This window comes from Saimiri boliviensis, chromosome 19 (genome assembly GCF_048565385.1).
Source record: "Saimiri boliviensis isolate mSaiBol1 chromosome 19, mSaiBol1.pri, whole genome shotgun sequence".
Taxonomy (NCBI): Eukaryota; Metazoa; Chordata; class Mammalia; order Primates; family Cebidae; genus Saimiri; species Saimiri boliviensis.
The window spans coordinates 30,328,866-30,347,005 of record NC_133467.1 but is presented as its reverse complement, the minus strand read 5'-3'; the positions used below and the strand labels follow the sequence as shown (position 1 = coordinate 30,347,005).

General features: G+C 46.6%; 1 protein-coding gene across 2 annotated transcripts; it reads left to right on the top strand.

Annotated features, from left to right (window-relative positions):
• The first annotated feature begins 1,754 nt into the window (after positions 1-1,754).
• FCGR2B (Fc gamma receptor IIb) lies at positions 1,755-14,978 on the top strand. Of its 2 annotated transcripts, XM_003943370.4 has the most exons (8): positions 1,755-1,952; positions 6,988-7,008; positions 8,092-8,349; positions 9,736-9,990; positions 10,729-10,848; positions 12,189-12,245; positions 14,245-14,282; positions 14,393-14,978. In XM_003943370.4, the coding sequence occupies exons 1-8, from the start codon at positions 1,841-1,843 to the stop codon at positions 14,477-14,479; spliced, it is 948 nt and encodes a 315-aa protein (XP_003943419.3). In that variant the 5' UTR covers positions 1,755-1,840; the 3' UTR covers positions 14,480-14,978. The 2 variants fall into 2 exon arrangements, with proteins under 2 accessions (XP_003943419.3, XP_074246329.1); XM_074390228.1 differs by lacking the exon at positions 12,189-12,245.
• Positions 14,979-18,140: the final 3,162 nt, after the last annotated feature.

Here is an 18,140-nt window from a genome sequence, read left to right as displayed (position 1 = left end):
GCAAGGAAATACATGATTGACTATTCCCTTACCTGCTCCTTTTCCCTTACAACATGTGGATCACCATACTTTCTCTTTCTCCTCTGGCCTGCTTTTTCTCTAAATATTGAAGCCCTCAAATTGATCTTTGGAAAGAGGCACAGACAGACCACGTACTGTTTCTGTGATTCTGCGTTTTCTCCTTCCGGGCATGTCCTTAACCTTGGCAAAATAAACATCTAAATTAACTGAGACCTATCTCAGATACCCTTTGTTTTACAGAAAGAATTCATATGCTTACATAGTAACTATTACTTTTGGTTTCTTAGTGTGTTACCTGTATATTGTTGTACGCCTTTGTTTCTAATGATATTTATAAAGTATTGATGCCAGCTCTTTGGTATCTCATTTCGAGTTAGGAAATATAAAATTTTAACCTAAAACTTAGATGAAAGCTGGAGATAGATTTGGGGGAAGGATGGGGCCCATAGTAAAAGCATGAGTCAGAGTGGGTGGGGCTGTTGAAGGTTTCTGTAGACCACAGAGTGTAAGAACAAGGCTTTATAGTGTCATTTCCTTAGGTTTTACAGCTTGCTTCCTGAGAGGGCATTTGGGAAAGAGTCCCAAGGAAGGGGCCCCAAGAGAGATTCCAGAGAAACTTGTGTTCTGGAGCTGTTGCGGGTGAACAAATGGTGACGAGGATGATGACAGAATGCAAGAAAAGGAAGCCAGCATTGACCCAACACATGTACCGATCATTTGCTAACCCTCATATTCGATTTTACTTTCCAAAAACCTGTAGAACTGTGTCTCTCAACCAGGGGTAACTCGTCCCCTGGGGGACACTTGCCAATATCTAGAGACATGTTTGTTTTCACAGCTGGGCTCTAACGGGTAGAACCCAGGGAAGCTGCAGAACATCCTTCAATGCTCAGGGAAGGTCCTCACAGTAAGAATAATTTGGCCCAAAATGTCAGTAGTGCCGAAGCTGAAAAACTGTGCTTAAATGGTAGGAACAATAATATTCATTTTTACAGATTTGGAACCTGAAACTCTGAGAAGCCACCTGGCATTCAAACCTAAACTTAACACAGCTCCAAAGCCCATGATCTTTCACCATGCCATTCCAGTGAGAACAGGGATAGAAATGAGGAGGGCAAAAATGACCAAGATAAAAAACCAGGGCACAGATTGGTGCTCAATAGATCATTATTGGGATATTCATTGAATGGAAGAATGAATAAGTAAAAGAATGACTGATGGCAGGGGAATAATGAGGTTGAGTGTGGTCATTCTATTGCCATCCTGACATACCTCCCTGTCCTGGTTCCACAACCCAAAAGTGAGTCCAAGATTATGATAATAGAGAAAAATTAAATGATGGTAGGTGCCCCGGAGCCCCCATGCTCAGTCTCAGGAGGAGTCCAGATTCTAGTGCCTGGGTCTCCAAGGAAGATTGCTGGTGCATGCTGTCTTCCATCACCCTTTTTCAGGAGGATAGGGACTGAGACAAGAGGTTCTGAGCTGAGTTTTGGTGACCATTTCCCTCTTTCTCCCAGAGACCCAGGCCAGCTGTGGCCTCAGAGGAAGAAGAAGGGAGTTGCTTCCCCAGTTTCTAAAATTTCTGTGAATTTGAACATGGGCTAAGCCAGATTTATTCTGGGAAGCTCTGAATCTTCTAGGAGAGAGCAATTGAGAGGAAAGAGGGTGGAAAGGGAGGAGCCTATGATAAAACAGAACATTTCTTTTCACTTCCTCTTTCAGACTCCAGAATTTGTTTGCCCTCTGGGGTAGAATCTACCAGGCTTGGAGAGAAGGCTGTGACTGCTGTGCTGTGGGTGCCGGCTCACTCCAGGAGGTGATGGAAATCCTGTCATTCTTACCTGTCCTTGCCAGTGAGAGTGACTGGGCTGACTGCAAGTCCCCCCAGACTTGGGGCCACATGCTTCTCTGGACAGCTGTGCTATTCCTAGGTGAGTCAGGGCCCCCAGGAGGGAGAGAGGAGCAGGAACCTCAGTTGGGGCTGAGCCTGGGCAAGGATGAGGGGTGGCATGGGAAGCCTGGCAGCACACCCAGGGGAGGGAAGGCAGGCTGGTGAAGATGAATCCCTGATAATCCTGCTGGCTTTTGCAAGGCATCCAATGTGGCAGAGTTTGGGGTTTTCTTCAGCGTCCTTTACCCAATCTCACTGAACACCCAGCCTTTTGACTTTCTGTTACTTCCCACATCAGAACCTGCTCTGAGGAAGATCTAGTAACCTACATTTGAATGACAAATGAATGGCCAGAGTGTTTGCCTTCTTTGAAATTTGTGTTTCATAAGAAACCAAATCTCAGGCAATAGGGCCAATGCCGCCTTAGCTAAAGGGTAGGGAGGAAGTTATAAGATGCATTTTTTGGAAGGAGGTGACAGTGGCCATTCTCTGTGCCCCTGAAACCACTTCATGCAGCAGAAGCCCATTGTCTTCATGTGTAAGGATATTCCCCTGGGCCGAAGCACAGGGAGATCTGGGTTATCCGGGGAACAGGGGCTCTGAGAATACACAAACATGGGTAAGTCCGGAGTCATCCGCTGCGGGACCAGAGAAATCATGCATGCTTCTTTTTACTACACAGACCATGAAGGGGAGCTCCTGAATCTGATCAGCAAGAAAGCCAGGGTCTTAGACCAACATAAAGGGCATTTTTCTGACCATGTTCTCAGCTGCTGGGCAGGGGACAGGGACTGATCATGCCGGATGGTTGGAAAAGCTTAGGGGAGGCCAGGTAGGGAGACCTACTGCCAGGACTCTCTCTCCAGGCTCAATTCCTGGGGCTTCCACCCTCACATCCCAGAGGACAGCATACTGTCACTTATCCAAGTCGTGTGCTATGCTTGCTAGTGAAATCTAATCAGCTCTGGGGGCCCTCGGCTCTTGGCTATCAATGCAGGATGATACTGTGCTACAGGAGGCAGACATCAGGAAGAGAGAGTATTCCCCTGTGAATGGGTTGGGATGGATTAAAGTAGAGGAGAAGGTAGAGTGAACTACCTCATTTTTCACATGGAGACGCCCAGGCATACAGAATTGATGCACTTCTCTGTCTCTGCTACTAGTGCCACCAATGTGCCAGGCACCTGGGCAAGACTCCTGGGAAGGATCTTTGGTATTTTCTTCCATTTCCCTTTTGCTAAGTCATCAAAGATTTACCCCATTTTTCTCCATTCTTATGGGGGCTTCCACATTTAGGTCTTCATCACTTGATACCTCAATGTTTATAGCACCCTCTGATGGAGTCTTGATTGCTCCCGTCTCCCCTCCCCTGTGCCCATGCTGCACAAGGAGGCCACAGCATCTTCAGGTCCAGCTATGGCTGTGTCAGTGCACTTCATACATGCCTTCCGTGCTGCTCCTTTGCCTACTGCAAAAACTCCAATTCTCCCCTGCTAACCGTGTTCCCCATTGCACTGCAAATGGATCTTCTACAGCCAGGCAGTACGTACACTGCATTTTCTGTATTTACCACCTTTGCTCCTGCTGATTCTCCAAATTCTATGTATAGGCACTGTTCTAGGACTTAGAGACTTATCAGTGAACATGACCGACAGCTTTCCTAACTGGAAGTACAGGTCAATGTACGTATTGCTTCGGGTAGGAACATATTTGGTATTTATTACTATTTAATAAATGTGGAATGGATAAATAGTGACTTCTTTCTCCTTTCCTCATCATTTTCTTTCTTTCTCTCTCTCTCTTCCTCTTCCTCCTCTTCTTTCTGACCCTCTCTCCCACCACACCGCCCCTTTTGCCAAGCCTATGTACTCAGGTTTTTAGCTACCACTTCTATGCTAATAACTCCTAAGCCTATTTCTTTTGCTTGCTTCTGTCAAGCATAATTTTATATTTCCACTGATGATTGGGCACCTCTAAAATGATTCACCAGCCCCAAAGCAAAACATATTCAAAATCCAGCTTATCATGTCCTCCTTACAAATGCTTTTCTTCTCCTAGCATTTGTATTTGCTTAAGCGCAGCCACCCTTTTCCTAGTTATCCAACTTAAATCGCCCCCATACTCTATTAGATGCCAACTTCTCTCTGCCACTTAAACTTCTTTTGCATCTGTTTCCTCTTCTTCACTTCCTATTGCCAATACAACTTCGGGCTCTCTAATCTCCCACCAGTGAATGATTTCCAGAGCAATGGCAAATAAAATTAAATGGCTACTGCTCTCTTTCAATGTATATTCTACTGAGGGATATAAACAATAAGCAAGCAAACAAAAAGGCATAAGTACAAATTGAAAAGGGCTATGAAGATGTAAACAGTGTATTGTGATAAGAGTAGTTGTGGGAAGACAAGGGAGCAGCCTACTTTAAACAGAATGTTATGCAGAGTTTTCCGAGGTGGTAACATTTAAGCTGACGCTTTCAACATGGTAAGAATTTAGCCGTTTGATGATCAGAGACACATTTCAGGCTAAAGGAATTGGCATACAGAAAAGCCCCAAATTTGAACAATGTCAGGAGGGCCATCGTTAATGGAGCTCAATGAGTAGCGGAAGAGGGATCTGAGGTGAGCCTGGAGAGGTGAGCACGGACCCCATCGGGTAGGGCTTGTAGGCCATTTCCATTTTATTTTAAGAGCAAAGAAAGGCAACTAGAGGCTTGTAAGTCAGGGAGTGACATCATCTGTTTCTTTCTTTCTTTCTTTCTTTTTTTAAAGAACTAACTTCTTTGTGGAAAAGGGATTGTAGGGGGAACTTAAGAAGTGAGGGGACAAATTGAGACATGGGAAAAAGCTAATGGTGACCTAAACTGAGTCATCATGGCTATAATGGGGGTGAAGAGAAGTTAGTGGGTTCAAGGTCTAAGTTGGAAGGAGAATCATCAAGAATTTCTGGTGTGGAAGGGGCTGGTTTTGGGTAGACACGTTGAAAGATGGCTTGCAGGTTTCTGGCCTGTGCAGCTGGGTAGATAGTGAAGATAGACACTGACATGCGGAAGACTGGGAGAGAAACAGGATGTGTCCAGTTGATTTGACAACACAAAGCCATTGGCAACTTTGACAAGAAAAGTTCTAGTGGACTGCTGAGGGCTGGGTCCATACTGTAGAGAATTAGACAGTGAATGGGAGGAGAAGAAATGAGGACAGCCTGTGTAAGAAAAACAATGAAGAAGTTTAGTTGTGAAAGAGACGAGAGAGGTCGGGCACAATGGCTCAAGCCTGTAATCCCAGCACTTTGGGAGGCCAAGGTGGGTGGATCACTTGAGGTCAGGAGTTCAAGACCAGCTTGGCCACCATGGTGAAACACCATCTCTACTAAAAATACAAAAATTAGCTGGGCGTGGTGGTGCACGCCTGTAATCCCAGCTGCTCGGGAGGCTGAGGCAGGAGAGTCACTTGAACCTAGGAGGTGGAAGTTGCAGTCAGTTGAGATCATTTCACTGCACTCCAGCCTGGGTGACAGAGTGAGACTTCATCTTAAAAAAAAAAAAAAAAAAAAAAAAAAAAGAACAAGAGAAACGGAGCAGTAGCTGGAATTGTCAAGGAACAGTTTTTTTGTTTTTAATGGAAGATACTGAAATAAATTTACCATTGATGGGAAGATCCAGCTAAGAGGAAGTAACTGGTGATACAGAAGAGAAAGTAAATAACAGAGAAATCCTTGAGAGGATTAAAGGGAATGGGATCAGAGTACTTGTGCTGAGACTGACCGTAGACAGGAGGAGAGAGACTTTCTCCAATGAAATGCAAGGAAGGAGAGGACAGGAAGAGATGCAGTAGACTGGTAGATTTAGTCAGGGGATGACATGAGATCTTCCATGTAACCTCTTTTGTTTTCTCTGTGAAATATGAGGAAAGGCAAAAAGCTAAAAATGAGAGGGGACTGGAGGCAGAGGGTGGGATGGGAAAGTTTGGGGAATGAGGAAAAGATGAATGTCACTACTCAGAGTAGCAGAGCAAATTTCTTGGAGGAAAGTGCCACAATGGCAGCTCTGTGTCCTTTCGAATGCCGTGATCGTAAATTTACTGCGTCAACAATTTGCCTTCTTGTATGGTAATCTCAGTAACACGCAGCTGAGCAAGTAAAGGCATGGAGAGTACAGGTGCATTTGGTGGAGACAGAGAAAGGCAAGGAGGTTAAGGAGATTAGCATAGAGGTAATTATAATGATGCCTCATTGAACTCAAGCTAGATAGGGGTGGGTGGGAAGTGCAGGCAAACATGGGCTCAAGGACAGACAGTGGCAAGACGGATGCTTTGGGGTTCTTGATAAGGTCAAAGATTATTCAGGGAGCTGTACTTGAGAAGAGAATGTTCATCTCCAAAGAAAGTAAATTTACTAATTACGAGTAGTTCAAGTTATGAAGAGGCCAGATGTTTGACAGGTTATCCACATATTCTGGATCACTGCAGACATCTCTCTTTTTTTTTTTTCTTTTTCTCTGACCTCATTCTTCCATCACAATTAGTTTCTTTCTTAATTAATCTCTTTGGCATTTACCCTGTTCCAATGTATTTGGCACTGCACTTTCAGCTCCAGTTTGAAAATTCTAAGTGACTTGCCAATGTATACTGAACCAAGTAGTGAACTTATAAAATATTAAATGTATTTGAAATTCACCATGTGCCATTTGGCTCACTAAATACCTAATCTGTATTATCTCATTTAATCCTTACAACAAGCCTATGAAATCGATGCTGCTGTCATTATTTTCATTTACAAGCAAGAAAACTGAAGCAGAGAAAAAGTTAAGTAATTTGTGAAAGGTCACTTAGCAGTAATGTCACAAAACAGGTGGATGGGGGTGTCATATAATTTTATTTCATTTTCGTATGCGACTGGGAAGGCGTTCTCGGTTCTTCTGAAAGTGCAGCTCATCCAGGAAGTCGCAGGGGATATGGGGTGAGGGCTGTGCTGTAAGTGAAGGGTGCCCTGGGCCTGGGCAGTCTCTGGGCCAAAGTGGGGGTGGGTGTCAGTGCAGACGCTCCACTGTGGGCTGATCTTTGCTTTCTGTCTTACAGCTCCTGTTGCTGGGACACCTGGTAAGTACTCGACCCACAGCCTCTCCTTCCCCCAGCCCCACTTTTCCTCTCCTCCCAGTGCCCTGTCTGGAGGTGCTCTAAATGCACCAGCAACGGAGCCCAGTACCAAGTCAGGGTCAGGAAAAGGCAATTGCTCCTGAAAGATCTCCTGTTCCCTCTTCTGTTTTCCTCCTTCCTTTCCCTCCTTCCATGGGGGCAAGTGGTAGGTAGCCATGGGGGAGCTGTCCCAGAAAATGAGAACTCTGACCCCTCTCTCAACTGCCTACTGCTGTCCAAATAAAACCAAGAGCTTCCTCTCCCCAAATAAAATTCAGGCACATGCAAAATCACATGGCCTTCGTATGTTGTCCCTGTGTTGCTAAATCCTTGACTGTACGTGTCTCTGAGAGCTTCAAGACCTGTTCCCTGGCAGAGAGCGGTCTCTGCATACCTCTGCTACACTTTGTTGGGCACTTCTGTTTGTGCCACTCAGCCTCCATGACCCCAGGACTGGCCCTCCAGCTTATCTCCCTCTCTCTCTATCCTTCTGAGGCCAGAGGGGCTCAACTATGCTTGGGTGTGAGGACAGACCATCTTGACCTCTTTTTAAAAGGAAACAGAATGACATTCGGTCAGAACAGAAACCTAATATCTGACTCCCATGCCTGCCATCTCCACCAGACCCCCCACTGATCTTGAGCCAGCCCAGGAGAAAACTTACCCGCTAGTATCCAAATGCTTGTGTTTATCAGGGAGAAAAGGTAGTCTCAAAAGAGTATGTATGCATGGGGTGTCTGTGTGTGTGGTGGTGGGGGGAGGTTGGTGGGGAGAGAGCAGGAACTGGTGAGGATACCTCTTGGTGAAGTCTGTGTGTTTCTAGGGTGTTTCTCTTGCCCGCTCCCTGCCTCTTCCCTGTTGCCCATTCTGAGTCCCTGGGTGGTGGGATGTATGCAAAAGCAGCTGCCTTCAGTTGCAGAACCATTCTGGACCTGACTCAGGTTTTGGTGCCCATAGTAGGACCACAGGTGCTTCTTTGAGATTCAGAGCCTGCTCAGGCTCTTGGGCTCCCTGTTCCTCATGCTACCTCCTCTCTCTGCCTCTCAGCCGCTTCCCCGAAGGCTGTGCTGAAGCTCGAGCCCCCCTGGATCAACGTGCTCCAGGAGGACTCGGTGACTCTGACGTGCCAGGGGACTCACAGCCCTGAGAGCGACTCCACTCAGTGGTTCCACAATGGGAATCTCATCTCCACCCAAAAGCAGCCCAGCTATACCTTCAAGGCCAACAACAATGACAGCGGGGAATACAGGTGCCAGACCGGCCGGACCAGCCTCAGCGACCCCGTGCATCTGACTGTGCTTTCCGGTCAGTGGAGGAAGGTCCTGGGGTGGACCTGGGAGGGCCAGGATGGTTGAAATCTGTTTATAGGCAGAGGTTTACAGGAAACGGGGGTGGCCTGCTTCGTGGGAAGCATTGCTATGAGTTGCTCACGTGCTTCCCATTTCTCCCTCCTCCTTTGCTTAGCATGCATTCTGGGGGTGCATATTCCTCAACATTTCCTTAGCAAATATCAGTGGTGGTTTCTGCCTCAGTCCTGATTGACCAGAAGACGGTTACAAGGCCACAGACAGGCAGCCAAGTGTGAGCGAAGCAGAAGGAAATCCCTACTGCATAAAGCCCATTTCCATTTTAATGGCAGAATTGAAAAGCACAAACAGACCACCACTGAATCCTAGCCCTGGAACTGACTCACTACACAAACCTGATGAATTCATTTAGCCCTTGCGTTTCTGTTTCCTCACCTGCTCCTTGGGGCACAAACACCTCACGTTTCCCTGCCCCAGGGAACTCCCACCCTCCATACCCCTTCTCTACGTTCTGAAGGTGCTGGGGTGCTCTTCTCTTTCTCTTCCACCAGCCTGTGGGCAACTGAGGTGAAAGTTCTGTCTTATCCATCTTTGTATTTCCAGCACCTGAAACTGGGCAGGGCTTAATAAATATTTTGCTGGAGACGTTGAGGATCTTACAAAGCCCCCAGTGAAAAGTGGCTCTCTGTAAAGCAAAGTTACAATGAGATGATGCTGAACATTTTCCTTGTTACTTTTCACTTAGTCCTCTCCCTTCACCTGAATAGCAAATTTTCTTCAAAAGTACACAGCAGACGAATGACCCATTGGTGCCACTGCTGCCTTTAGACAAAGACCCCGCTAGAGAGAAGCTCCACATTTATGAATATTCCCCAAGTGAATTTATCAAGTAGCATTCATCAGGTAACATTTGCTGCAGGTTCATGACTGTACTGTCCACAAAGGCATATGTCATCCTGATATGCAGTCTCCTGGTCAGATGGGATTTCTCCTTCCCTCCCTGACATGGAAAATATGGCATCTTAGGGTCTCTCATGTTCTTCCTGCAGAGCCTGCTGGGCAGGACAGGCCTGCAGCTGCCTTCCTGGGAGAAGGAGGAAATGAGTATGTCCTGAACACCTATTATGTGCTAGGGGCTGTTGTAGATATATGACATTATTGTGCTGTTTTCACAAATGAGGAAACTGAGGCTCAGAAGACTTAAATTATTTGCCCAAGATTACAGAGTTCATAAATGACAGAGCCAGCATTAGAGTCCAGGACTGTCTGATTTCAAACCCAAGCTGTTCCCTCTGCCTATCATGTCCCACCAGTGAGGAAGGTCTCGGTCTCAGAGCTAAGCGAAGACCTCCTGAGTCCTCTAGGTTTTTTTTCCATCTTTCAGAGTGGTTGGCGATCCAGACCCCTAGGCTGGAGTTCCACGAGGGAGAAACCATCATGCTGAGGTGCCACAGTTGGAAAGACAAGCCTCTGGTCAAAGTTACATTCTTCCAGAATGGAAAATCCAAGAAATTTTCCCGTTTGGACACAAGCTTTGCCATCCCACAAGCAAACCACAGTCACAGTGGTGATTACCACTGCACAGGAAGCGTAGGCCACACGCTGCGCTCTTCCAAGCCTGTGACCATCACTGTCCAAGGTATGGGGAGTCTGCCAAGATGTAGGGAGAGAGAGGAGGGGCTGGACAAGGGCTACGGTCACATGGGCCTACATGGAGACCTGACAAAGGCCACAGCAGCAAAATTGGGTCCTGGAGCAAAGAGGAGAGTTGTGGAGACCCGGCTAAGTATTGGCCAATGAGCGGGAGTAAGGGCCGGAGCTTGGAGCCCTCAGGTTTCAAGTAATAGGTGGCCAGGCTGTTGTTCCACTTTGAAATGCAGGCCCCAGACTAAAGATGGCAGCGGAGCAGAGTTCCCTCATTGATGCAGAGGGGCCCTAAGCTCCTGGGCATTCTTAAGAGCTGAGGTTCCCCTCGTTCCTCCTCATGACTCATGGTATAGCCACTCGCTCCAGAAGGCCTGGCACGTCATGGACTGTTCAGGGCTGTGCTCCATAGAGTAATGATGCCTCCAGCTATGGGAAGCTATGGGGCCACCCTCCCCACTGCCCCGGAGGGCTAAGGGGAACTCTTCTCTCTGCTCCTGCATGCTCACCAGCGCACTTTTATTAGTTTGGTGGAGAAACCTGGGTAGGGAGGAAGCACAAGTCCAGCCACAGAAACCCTGTGCAGGTGCAGCTCAGGATGTGGTGAGTCTTGCATTGGTGAGTGACTCAGACACAGAAGAGCTTTGGGTGACAAGCACTGGGGGAGGAGGAAGGTGGGACAAGGAGAGTACTGCCAGTCCTAAGTACTCTCTGCCCGTCCTGTCTTCCCTAGTGCCCAGCACGAGCTCTCCGTGGATGGGGATCATTGTGGCCGTGGTCGCCGGGATTGCTGTAGCGGCCATTGTTGCTACTGCAGTGGCCTTGATCTACTGCAGGAAAAAGCGGATTTCAGGTTTGTAGCTCCTCCTGGTCCCTTTCGTTATCAGTTTCCACTTGGCCCAGGCCCTAAACCCAAACATTTCCAGAACCCCTCTTTTTGGGCTAGATGTGCATTCAGATCTAGGCCCATATTGTATTATAGTTATTCATTCATTTATCAGGTCATTCATTTGACAAGACTTGAACTGGCTTATGTGTCAGCCAATGTGTGAGACATGGTGGGTGATGCCAAGATGAAGTCCAGTCCCTGCTCTCGGGGAGTTCTCAGCATTGTGAGGAAGACAGAAGTACACCTAGGCCATTGTAATAAGATGGGATAAGAGCAATGATAGGGATATGAAAAGCCTCGGATAGGAGTACAGAAGGGGTTTCATAGCCCAGCAAGGGCTGAGGCAGTTGAAGAAGGTCTTGCGGGGAGCAGTGTAGCGTGGTGATGGAGTGTGCATGTAGTGGGGCCGGACTGCCTGGTTCAAATCTAGTTCCACGGTGTACCAGCTATATGACCCAGGTGAGCCTCTCCACCTCTCTGTGCCTCAGTTGTCTCATGTGGAAACTGGGGACACTAACAGGACTCACCTCACAGGGTTGCCATGGGGATGAATGAGGCTGATGCTGTTACACCAGTGCCTGGCAGGCAGTAACAGCGCACAAACAGGAGCTGTGGCCATTATGGAGGAGGTGGTGTGAGAGGGCAGCGCTTAGCTAGGAAGGAGGACTCTCTAGGCATGGGGCCAAGGCAGGGACTCAGGCTGGGTGGGGCTCATGTGGGGGTCGAGAGGGGAGGTGAGAGGGTGCTGCAAGCTGCTGAGAAAGAGAAATAATCCCACTAACATCTCACAAAGCACTTTGCAATTGGTTCATAGCCAGGACCTCAGTTATTGATGATAAGTAAATACAGAGAACTAGAGAGAGACTGAGACACAGGGGTGTTTTTTGTTTTGTTTTTTTTTTTAAGACGGGATTTCACCATGTTGGTCAGGCTGGTCTTGAACTCCTGACCTCAGGTGATCCGCCCGCCTTGGCCTCCAAAGTGCTTGGATTACAAGCGTGAGCCACCACGCCCGGCCGACACAGGGGTGTTTTTAAAAGGCAGAGCAAGCCTCAGACAGATGCCATGGAGTGGCCTTTCTCACACTCCTGGGTGTCCCCATGGATGAGCTGAATTCTGTTTCCATACCAGCCCTTTTCCAGGTGGGAGCAGTCCCTGAGCAGGGGAGCTGGGGGTGGGAGGACAGGGGCATCTGCCGGAGGGAAGGCCTCAGCTGGTCCCATCTAATCCTGGCCTGGGTCATTGGTCCTGAGGACTCAGGCCCCACCCCATAACCTTACTAACTTCCTATGTGCCCCTCCCAGCTCTCCCAGGAAACCCTGAGCGCAGGGAAATGGGAGGGACCCTCCCTGAGAAACCAGGTGAGTACAGCGTTGTCTCAGGGATTTGGTGATGCCTCACCAGGGCTGCTGGCTGGACTGGAACCAGCAAGAAAGCACTTGTGTGAGTTCAGCTGGGAGCTGGGGAGGGCGCAGCGGTGTGGGGTTGGCCGGGGGCTCAAATCACTTGGTCAGCTCTGAGTCAAACTCCCGGGTCTGAGGAGGACCTCAGTGGAGATGAGAAGAGAAACACCAGTCTCAGATACAGAGGAGAGGGCTATGTCCAAATTTCTGGGGATATTCCAGAGCAGGAAATCAGAGATACTTTGGTCTTTCCGTGGAGCTTTGGCAGACCTGGAAAAGGAGAGGGCTAGGGGCTATAAACCTGAGACCAATCGGATGTGGGAGGCAGGAGTCTAAGGAGGAAAAGGAGGGGCCTGGAAACCCTTCCATTTGCTGAGGAATCTGCCTCTGTGGAGGGATGGGGCGGAGTGGCCAGGCTCGGCTCTCCTGGAACACTAAGAGGAGATTTGGGCTTGAGAAAATTCTGGGGGATTAGGAGCACTAGTGGGCTCTATCCTGCAGGCAAAGCTCAGTTCTGATGCCCATGCACTCAAGGTTGATTGAATTTTGGCCTGGTTCTGCCCCCCTCACACAGTGGAGCCTTGAGCAAGATAGTCTCCCTGATGGGGTTCAGTCCTCACTGGGGAAATGAGTGGGTGTCCGGGGTGACCTCTCAGCCCTTCTAGATCTGACATTCTGAGAGCCAGGGGCCATCGAAGCCCTGGCCCGGGTGGGAGTGTGTAAAGGAACAGGAGGATGCCGGGCAACTTCCAGACTGTGGTTAAAGTCAGAGCACAAAGGACACTGGGGCTTTCTCTGGGAGCCTCCAGGACAGTAGGAACAGGCAGAAAAAAGAGGTCCTGAAAGACCCCAACTCAGATGGCTGGAGTATGACTCAGAGCAGAGCCAACAGATTTGAGAGCTTGAGCAAAATAGCATTCTTCCAGCTGTGCTTTCAGCAGGGTCACATGTCCGCTGGCCTGGCCCAGAACGGATACCAGCCTGCGTTCACACCAGGGCCAAAGCAGATGTGGAAAAAAAAAGAAGTCCAAGCAACTGGATTAGCCGCCTTGATGTGCAGTTCTGTCTATACTAACAGAAGCACATTTCACAAGGCATTTATGCAGCTAGGTACCGGGGGCTGATGATTTCCCAAAAGACAGAGCTGGGTTGCTGGGATTTGCGGGGAATGTATTAGAATGGGAATTCAGAATGTGGTTTGCTGCAGAATTTAGAGCATGGCAATAAATGCTCTCTGTGTTCAAGGGGTGAGAGAAGAGACTAGATGCATTGTCTCAGACTCCTCCCAGCTTCCTGAGAAATGTGGCTTACAGACACTGAGGCTGCTTTTCACGCTGGCTAAGTCAGTTCACAGCAAAATATGAGGGGATTCTGTGTGTTTCAGACACTAACCAGAGAAAGTCCGTCCTTTCTTTCTTCCTCCCTCCCTCCCTCCCTTTCTCCCTTTCTCCCTTTATCACTCACTCTCTCTTCCTTTTTAATGCCACAGAGTACCAAATTTTTCAAGTTCCAACAAAGATGCACTACATTTAGTGGAAATGACCCTCAGCCTTCTCTCCCTGATGTGGTCAGCAAAAATCTGGACTTTACTTCACTCTGATCCTGAACACCAGGCACCCTCCTCCCCACCCCCACCCCCAGCCTCTTCCCTAATATCTCAGATCCCAAAGCTTCCTGGTTTGCTTCTAGGAAAGCTCAGCAATTCCATGAAAAGGATGTGGCCCAAGTGACGGCTTCACTTTCTCAGCGTGGCCTGTGGGGAAGTCTGTGGCTGGGCTACCCCAAGTGTGGCTCCGTGAGGCCGTATTTGCCCAGGGCTTGGCCTTGAGGCCCGAGACAGGTCGTAATGCTTGCTTTGGCTCTAGTTTGGGTGCTGGTTTTGCAGCCTCAGCATCAGCACAGGCAGGCCCTCTTCTCCAGGAGTGCTCTGGCTGACATTTCTTCTTTTTGCCCACAGCCAATCCCGCTCATCCTGACGAGGCTAACAAAGCTGGGGTAAGTAATCCCAGCCATCTCCCCCTCTCACCTCCCTTGTTGCCTTTTCTATTGCCTTCTTTCCTAGGCCCTCTCTGTGGATCCTCACTGCTGGTTTCTTCCTTCTCTAGGCTGAGAACACAATCACCTACTCACTTCTCATGCACCCAGATGCTCCGGAAGAATTAATAGAGCCCGATGACCCGAACCGTATTTAGTCTCCATTGTCTTGCCCTGGGATTTGAGAAGAAAATCAGAGAGGGAAAGATCTGGTATTTCCTGGCCTAAATTCGCCTTGGGGAGGACGAAGAGATGCTGCCATTCCAAAAGAGAAGAACTCTTCCAGAGTCGTCTACCTGAGTCCCGAAGCTCCCTGTCCTGCAAGTCACAGACAATACGGTCCCAGATGACCAACTGCACCTTCTGTGCCTCAGCCCTTCTTCACATCAAGACTTTTCTGTTCCACATCCACATAGCCAATACAATTAATCAAACCACTGCTATTAACAGATTGTAGCAACATGGGAAATGCTTACGTTACAGGTTACATGAGAACAATTATGTAAATCTATATGATTTCAGAAATGTTAAAACAGACTAACCTCTACCAACAGATTAAAAATGATTGTTTCTGGGTGATAAAATTATTGATGATTTTTATTTTATTTTTCTATAAAGATTGTGTATTACTTTTATAATAAAACATTATAAAAACAACATTCTGCTTACTTCTCAAGACTGTATTGGTTGGAGTGTAGACTGTATTGGTTGGAGTGTAGACTGTATTGGTTGGAGTGTAGACTGTACTGGTTGGGGTGTAGACTGTATTGGTTGAGGTGTAGACTGTATTGGTTGGAGTGTAGACTATATTGGTTGGAGTGTAGACTGTATTGGTTGGAGTGTAGACTGTACTGGTTGGGGTGTAGACTGTATTGGTTGAGGTGTAGACTGTACTGGTTGGAGTGTAGACTGTATTGGTTGGAGTGCAGACTGAACTGCCTGGGCTCTGTTTCTCTTCAGTGATGAGACTCTTAGGAAGGCAGGAATGGATAAGATGTGGGGGAGAGGAGAGATGGGGATTTGGAGTGTAGGGTGCCCCTCTTCTTAAAACTGAATACAGTCATGCACTGCATAATGATGTCGATTCAACAACAGACTGCATATACGATGGTGGTCCTGTAAGATTATAATATCATATTTCTACTGTACCTTTTCTGTTCATATGTTTAGATATGTGAGTATTTACCATTGTGTTACATTACCTACGGTATTAGGTACAGTAGCATGCTGTACAGGTTTGTAGCCCAGGAGCAACAGGCTATACCATACAGCCTAGGTGTGTAGTAGGCTACACCATTTAGGTTTGTGTAAGTACATGCTATGATGTTCACATGACAAAATTGCCTGCATTTCTCAAAATGTATCCCCGCATTTCAACAATGCACGATTATACCCTTCTGCCAATGACCTTGTAATTTTGTTTCCACGTCTTCTTCTCTTTCCTCCTATGGCAAATAAAACACTGTTTTGCAACACAAGTTCACAGGAAGGTAAACTTCAGAAGAGCCCTAGGTGGAGACTGCTGACATGTCCTGCTCTGCTGTTCTCCCAGTGTAGTTACCAGAGGATGTGACCTTCTCAGAGAGGTCACCTCAGGCAGATTAGAAACATGACTGGCAGTCTCCTTGAGGGTTTGGTGAGTGCCCTTGAAGAGGCTTCATTTTCCTGGGACTCTAACACAGTATCGTTGTGCAACATTTGTCTTGCATTCAGGACTCAGCCACTTTCTTTGCTGGGTAGTTTCCATGGATTTCTATGATACTCACTTTTTCTGGTCCCACAGTCAGTTTTCACATGTACACATTGTTATAGTAGTAAGGGATAGTAATTAAAATTACTGAGTTATTAATGGCTTACTTTGTGCCAAACTATGTGCTTTGGAATTTAAAGAATTTAAGATTATTAGACTTTTATATTTCCTCTTTTGTGAGTTTCCTATGTATTTATTCTTTACCCATTTTCATAGATACAATGCATGTCCCTTTATTTATGAATTACATTGTAGTGACATTTCTTTTTATTTATATGTGAATTATTCACTACACTAATAATATACTCTTCTTATAAAATTAAGATACATATAGGCAAAATGAAACAATTAGATCCCCCATAAATCCACAAATGCTAATAATTAATGATAATATTTAAGGATATCAATCCACATTCCTGTCTGGTGGCAGGTGTGTATTTGTGTTTTAAAAACTGGATCATGTCATATATTTTTACATGTTCATAAATACACTCAGGCAAAAGTATATGCTCATTGTCAGCAAGTAAGCCCAAATAATACAGAAAAATAAGGAGGAAAAAGTAGAGGTTCCATTTTGTCATCAGTCCCTTCTATCCTATTCCCTTTTCTTTCTTTCTTTCTTTCTTTCTTTCTTTTCTTTTCTTTTTTTTTTTTTCTTTTAAGAGATAGGGTTATAGCCCAGGCTAGAGAGCAGTGGCAGGGTTATGGCTCACTGCAGCCTCAAACTCCTGGGCTCAGGTGATCTTCCCCCGATACCTGGCTAATTTTTAAACATTTTTTGGTTTGGCACAGTGGCTCACGCCTGTAATCTTAACACTTTGGGAAGCCAAGGTGGGTGGATCACCTAAGGAGTTCAAGATCAGCTTGGCCAACATAGTAAAACCCCATCTCTACTAAAAATACAAAAATTAGCCAGGCATGGTGGCTCACAACTGTAGTTCCAGCTACTTGGGAGGCTGAGGCATGAGAATCACTTGAATCTGGGAGGCAAAGGTTGCAGTGAGCCGAGATCATGCCACTGCACTCCAGCCTGGGCAACAGAGTGAGACTTGGTCTCAAAAAAAAATTTTTTGTGTGTGTGTATAGAGACAGGGTTTTGCTGTGTTGCCTAGGCTGATCTCAAACTCTGAGCCTCAAGTGATCCCCCCACTTAGCCTCCCAAGGTGGTAGGATTACCGGTGTGAGCCGCTGTGCCTGGCCTTGACATGCTATTTGAAGTCTGAAACTTGACTCCTGATCCCCAGGGTCAGTTTCTTTACTAATAGTTTTTCAATAAGCCTAGCCATTTAGATAGTTGGCTTGATTATGTAGCCAGAGGGGGCATAGAAATCTCTCTGTGAACCTCTGCTTTGAGCTTTCCCATACCCAAGATTCCTTACATGGATCTTGGTGGTTCAGCCTAGACCAAAAGTGCAAATAAGGTACAGTGACTATAAGGATGCTGGGGAGCTTGCACGTGGCATCTCTTGGACTCCCAATAATTGCCTAGACTCTCTTTCTCTTGCTATACTTTTAAATAAGCACTTTGTGTGAGCAAGCTCTGCAGAGTTTGATGAGTTCTTTCAAATATCCTCTTCAGTAAGGACATACCTGACTACCCTTCCCACACTTATTACTCTGCTCTTATTTCCTTCATGGCATCTATCACTATATGTAATTATCTTATGCATTTTTTTGCTTAAATATTTACTTACATGTTCTAAAATGTAAGCTCACTGTGGGCAGGGTGTTTCTATTATTCACTGGTGTATTCCAGAGACTAGAACATGCAATCACTATTACTGAATGAGTTAATGAATGAAACTTTTACTGTTTCTGGGTTATGTGACATGCGTAGGAAGGTCTTCATCCTAAGAGTCCAAAAAGATAATCCTATGTTTATTAATTTCCCTTGAAATCTTATTATCTTTATCTAAAACTCTTAAGTGCTTTGGATTTGTTGTAAGGTGAGAACCTAACATAATTTTTTCCACATGAAAGTCAGTTGTCTCAATACCCTTTGTTGAATAGTTTAAATGATTTGAAATCCTAAGTTTTCCCTAAATTCCCACTTATAGGTCTATTTTTGG